This window comes from Nicotiana tomentosiformis, chromosome 7, assembly GCF_000390325.3.
Source record: "Nicotiana tomentosiformis chromosome 7, ASM39032v3, whole genome shotgun sequence".
Taxonomy (NCBI): domain Eukaryota; kingdom Viridiplantae; phylum Streptophyta; class Magnoliopsida; order Solanales; family Solanaceae; genus Nicotiana; species Nicotiana tomentosiformis.
Genome location: NC_090818.1, coordinates 44098150 through 44103981, shown reverse-complemented (window position 1 = coordinate 44103981; position 5832 = coordinate 44098150). Strand labels below are relative to the sequence as shown.

At 35.0% G+C, this 5832-nt stretch overlaps 1 protein-coding gene across 1 annotated transcript; it reads right to left on the bottom strand.

Annotated features, from left to right (window-relative positions):
- Nucleotides 1-206: 206 nt before the first annotated feature.
- On the bottom strand, nucleotides 207-4268 carry LOC104100275 (ABC transporter G family member 9). Its single transcript, XM_009607480.4, has 4 exons — nucleotides 4007-4268; nucleotides 2498-3290; nucleotides 1784-2097; nucleotides 207-1182 (listed from the first exon to the last, which is right to left on the bottom strand). The coding sequence occupies exons 1-4, from the start codon at nucleotides 4091-4093 to the stop codon at nucleotides 526-528; spliced, it is 1851 nt and encodes a 616-aa protein (XP_009605775.1). The 5' UTR covers nucleotides 4094-4268; the 3' UTR covers nucleotides 207-525.
- Nucleotides 4269-5832: the final 1564 nt, after the last annotated feature.

The following is a 5832-nucleotide window of genomic DNA, read 5'->3' as shown; positions in this document are numbered from 1 at the left end:
AAATGGAAGGGAGGGTTAATGGAGGGAGAGAGTACAGAATCGTGGGGTATGGAGAGAGAAACGTGGGTGGAGTGGGACATGTACGTTAGAGAGATTTTAGGAGTTAATTGATTCTCATTAAAATGTATATAATTGATAAATTGTATATGCCTATGTAATTAAATTGAAACTTGAGTAGGGAGTATAATAAAGTTTCAAATAGTGTATAGAAAGGTAAAAATCCCAATTTTTTGTTGGGATAGAAAACAAAACATCCATACAAAAATTTAATGCCTCAAAATTTATATTTAGACAAATCGATATTACAACTGGAACACTCGCTGATACCCACTAAACTCTCGCTTTCATTACTCCTCATCAGCATGCAAGTTTTCAATAGTATCTTTATGCCTGTCTGACTTGTGCCTAAGTAAGATCCAAGAAAGTAGAATGTGTGTATAATGTGTTGACTTTGCAAATAGAATGTTGGACTTCCGGCATGTGCATGCTGTAGTATATGTGAAGCAAAATTAATACTACTAGTATCTATTTCTTTGTCACACCAATCCTCATAAGAGCAACATATGCTAGCAACCTGTAAGCCACAAGCATTATACCCAATGCAACCACTGATATCGCTTTATCTCCGAGCCCTACTGACTTTATTGCTGGAAAATCTTCAACATAACAAGTTGCATTTAAGCCACAAGGATATGTTTCCCCTGGCTCAAACTGTGACCCTATCAACAACTTGAAAGTGTACTGGCTAATTGATATGTATTTGATCCAAGCAATGAAGCTAGGAACATGGTGAACGTAATATCCTCCCGCTAATGTGAACGATAACATGATTACTGAACCAAGTATAGTAGCTGATTTTTGGTCCATAACCAATGCACCAAGAGCAAGTCCAAGGCCCTGTGAGACTAATACACTAAACAGGAGAGTGAATAAGGTAGAGAAGAAATTCGGCGCAAATGGTTTTAGGCCTGCCATCCAGTATGTTATGATAACAAAAATAGTAGGAAGAACTAACTCCATTGGAAGGTCACCGACAGTTCTTGACATGAAGTATGAAGAGAGTCTGTACATGCCTGAAGATCTTTCCTTCTCTAGCATCATTCTTTCTTGGGGGAAAGTAAAAATGGCTTGGAAGAGAGGATAGAAGCCCCAGAATCCAGAGTAGAAGAACATAAGCCCAATCTGCATTAATTAATAAAATTAGAACTCTTAACCGTGTGGTTTACGGTCTAGCTATGCCGAGATTATAGGGATTGATTATGCAGTGAATGATAATAATGCAGGGATTGTTATACAATGAACAATAACGCAGTGATTATTATGCGGTGAATTTATACATGGATTGTTATGCACAAATTGCTTAAAATAAGGGTATTTTTGTCCTTAGATACAATTTTCCACGTACGTATTGCTAATACATATATTCGTGTCCCACATAAATTAACACATAATTGTTTAAGTTATACCTGAATTAGTAGTAATACATTCTCCAGTTTCCTGTATTAAACTCTGCATAATCGTTGTATAAGCAATACAAAATTTTATACTGTTATTAAATCTTCTTAAATTGAAACAACCTAGGTTACTCTGGTTTATTGACCCAAAAATGGTCCCATTACATCAGTTTTAATTCATTGAAATGTGAACTCTATTTTCTTTAATTATTCAGTACAGTACTTTAATACAAGTTGGGATTAACAGAAAGATTATCATCTTTTGGGTAAAACTAAGAAGGCCAAACTTTCACCTGCATTTGGTATGATAAAGAGGAAGTACTGATTACCTGATCTTGTATGTCTTTAGATTGCCACCACAATAACCCACACAAGAAAGCTACCACTAAGACCTGTCCAATCTTGAGGCCTGAGAAGGACTCATGTTTTCGTTCTTTCATTCCTCTTCTAAACAATACCGAAAATTGCTGCCACCAGGTGTTTGACCATTGACTGAATTTCCCTTTATGTAATTTTCCATGAACTTGTTGATCATCAAATTTTCGCAATTCTTCCTTCACGCTATCCAACAGATTGGTTTTGAAAGCAGTTACTAAAGTTTGCTTGATTGATGCTTGATCTTCTTGTGGATCATCTAAAACACCTGCACAATTGCAATGCACCAGTTTACTAATCATCCAAATCTCATTTGCTAAAAGATAATGTATATATGACAACACGAGCAACAATTTGTCTTAGAAACATGAAGGAAAATCCCAAACTGTGTGACTTTGTCAGACATATAATGAGTTTTGATGCAACCCAAAAAAACCCTGAAGATAGATATCTCTTATTTAAGAGAAGATCACAGTGAGCTGATTCATTGGCAATGTATATAGCCTTCACTATAATTCAATCTTACGCTAGCGTTTTTTGTTATCTTTATGTGTAATCTGCCAGAGAACTAAAAATGCTAGACTATGTGGGCAGACTGCAGAGATGTGAAAATATCTAAAACTAAAATGAAAATAAGTGAGTGCTTGTAAAACTATAGATGAACATACCATTTGCAAGATCTAACAAGAAGTCGGAGGGATTCATTGCGACTAAGGGGGAAAATCCAATACTCGAAAAATATCCCATGGCATCTTCGCCTCGCCCAAAGTACAATGGATTTCCTTCTGATAATAACAACACTTTGTGGAACATGTAAAATAGCCTACTTGAAGGTTGGTGTATTGTCATCACAATGGTCCTCCCACCCTTCACTAGCTCCCACAAAGTTGACACAATCTTTTGAGCTGTAGTTGAATCAAGGCCTGATGTTGGTTCATCCAAAAAGAGCAAACTTGGATTAATAAGCATTTCTTGCCCAATACTGACCCTTTTCCGCTCCCCTCCAGAAATTCCTCTCAATAACGGACCTCCAATAATGCTGTCCTTGCATTTTGTCAATCCCAACTGAGATATTACAGCTTCTGCATGCACAACTTTTTCCTCGTGAGATAATGTTTTAGGCAAGCGGAGCAGGGCAGTAAATAAAAGTGTTTCAGTCACAGTGAGGTGAGGGTAAAGAATGTCATCTTGGGTAACAAATCCAGTGTAACGCTTCATGGCGTTGGTGAAGGGCTTTCCATTATAAGTAATACTGCCAGCAAGACGGCCACTCAACCGGCCTCCTAGTCCGGTTAGTAGAGTTGTTTTACCACTGCCAGAAGGGCCTAACATGGCCAGCATTTCACCAGGGAAAACTATGCCCGTTATCCCCTTCAAGATTATTTTCTCTTCTTCCAGTTTAGAGGAACTATTGAATAACCCTTCTTTCTTAGGCTTAATCTTGTACACAACATTCTCAAACTGCACATTTTGAACACCCAAATCACTTTAGCAAATAACAGGAATTTATAATTCACCGGATTAAATTTAACCTTTAAATTCTTACCGTTGAACCCAAAATACTGGATTCAGTTGGACCGAATAAACCAGGCTCTATCTGCCTCTGATGTTAAGGTGATTCATGTTAAAAATAAAATACTTCAACAAATTTTTAGTGTGTGTTCACGATTAATGATTAAAACCCGCGCCACACACACATATATTATCTAGAGGATTGTGCACGATTTTTCTTTCCCCACGAAAGTAATTACAATTAACAGCCCTTAATTCTTGTGGAAGTCCGCGAGACAGAAGAATTAAAATTATAAAAAGAAAAACTACATTGAGCAAAAGGAAATAAAATGGATACAATGTATGTAAAAGAATAAACAACAATGGAATTGGAGTAAAACAAAAAGAAATTCAAGAATAAGCACAATGGTGAAGGGAAGGAATTTGGATATAAGGATGAAATTGGACAAATTTAAAATAATAGAACGAATCACTCAAAAGGAATGTGTTGAAATAAGAATGTCGATTCGATTTCTAAGTCTACAATCGCAATCACACCTTTATTTCATCGAATATAAGATTCAAACTGATGCATGCATGCAAGTTTTCAGGAAAAGAACTAAAATCAGATAATCAGAATAATTATTAAGTAGATTACATAAATTTAACATGGAATAATTAATTACCTTGAGAGTGACAGGAAGATTAGTTTTCTTGAAGATGGCGGCACTTTCGAGTTGAGTAATTTGTATGTCCGCCATCTCCTCTTCCATAATTGGGGCTTCTTCTTTTTTTCCTGGACGCTCCCCCCCTCCCCTATATTTATTTGAAGAGAAAAAAATGGGGGAATGGGAATGGAACTGTATCCAGAAAATGAGATAAAGGAGCAGAATTTGATGTCTTATAAGTTCTTGGGTATACGTAAAGTTTGGAGAGAGGGATTGATACGTGTTACAAAATATAAGGAAGTGTAATAAATGACTAAACCACTTTAGAAGTAGGGGGAGAATAAACGTAATTAAGTTATAACACACGGGTGTAGAAGTGTGAACATATATAACATGTAAATCTTCATGTCATGCGAGAAAGATGATATATAGCTGCACTTGGATTTTTTTGGTTGAATCCAGGATTTTGCATTAGCTGGCGAATCGGCCAGGATTTAGCCTTTACATAATCGGTTCAAACTATTTTAACAAACCATTAAATACTAAACACATAATTTAAAAAGCATAATAAATATAGTACTAAGAATCTTTAATTAATGAATCTATTAAGTCTAGATATATTATATAAACTTATTTTGAGTTTTAGCGGTGACAAGGCCTTGTTCTCTATCTTCTAAAATTCTTGGGCAGTCGCTACACTTTCTTTACGTCATTCACTCTCACGTTTTTCTTTTAGTTTTATTTTTGGGGTGGGAAAGCCAAATGAAATGAAAAAATATCGCACGATTTAGCGAGAAATTAATTTTATATTTCTAGATACAATATTGTACCGCTACTGCTGAGCAAACACTCAATTTCACTTGTTATATTTTGGGATTCATTGCATAATTTTTTGCTCTCCTTGTTTCCTTTCTGCTTCTGATTTTCCTGCTCTTGTCTATAGTATTTATGCATTAAGTTGACTTTTAGGACTCTTTTGAGTTAACATTAGCCGGAAATAATAAGCTTCTAAGGTTATCCTATTTTCAACAATTAAATGGAAATGCCTATATGTATACTTTCTGTTTTTTTACTTTTGTTCTTTTGAAATAGAAGTGAGACAATCACCTCTAACGTGTTAATACATAAATATGTTTTACTTACTCCATTTCCCAATAAAACTACAGATAATTAATACTACAAAAAGCAGATTATGAATTCTAGCAAATATATGAGGGGGAGAGATATGGGCTGATATAAAGTTAGTTGGGAAGTTGAGGCATGAGATAAGAAGGTGATCAAAGAATGTGCATCTAATTAAATAGAAGGCAATTCTTCCACGTGATGCAAATTAGTTTGAACCAAAAATACAGCGCATGTATGCAACAATAAAATCAGAGTATCACTTCACACTGTAACTGTATTATTCTTATCTCCTATGTAAATTTTATTTGTAATGCAGCATCTCCTCCTCATACTGAAACAATAAAGTTACTTTACCTCTTGTTTTCTTGTTTAATGATTTACTAAATTTGGTCCGATATTAATGGGGGGAGATCAGAATGTTTAGGAAGGACATAAATATATAAGTATAATAGGAATATATAGTAAAGTTATGTTGAGATCGTAGAAGAGACATAGATAACCAGCTAAATACCACATATATAAAATATAAATGGAATATTAGAGGGACATAGATAATGTTTAAGAAGAGATGATTATATGTTTGGATAAACACTCATATCATTTGTGGTGATGAGTTGTCAATTAACGTTGATAAAACCATGCACGTGTAAGAAACGCCGATGATAGAATTACAAGGTTGTTTACCCTTTTAAAATAGATAACGATTAAATTTGTAAGAT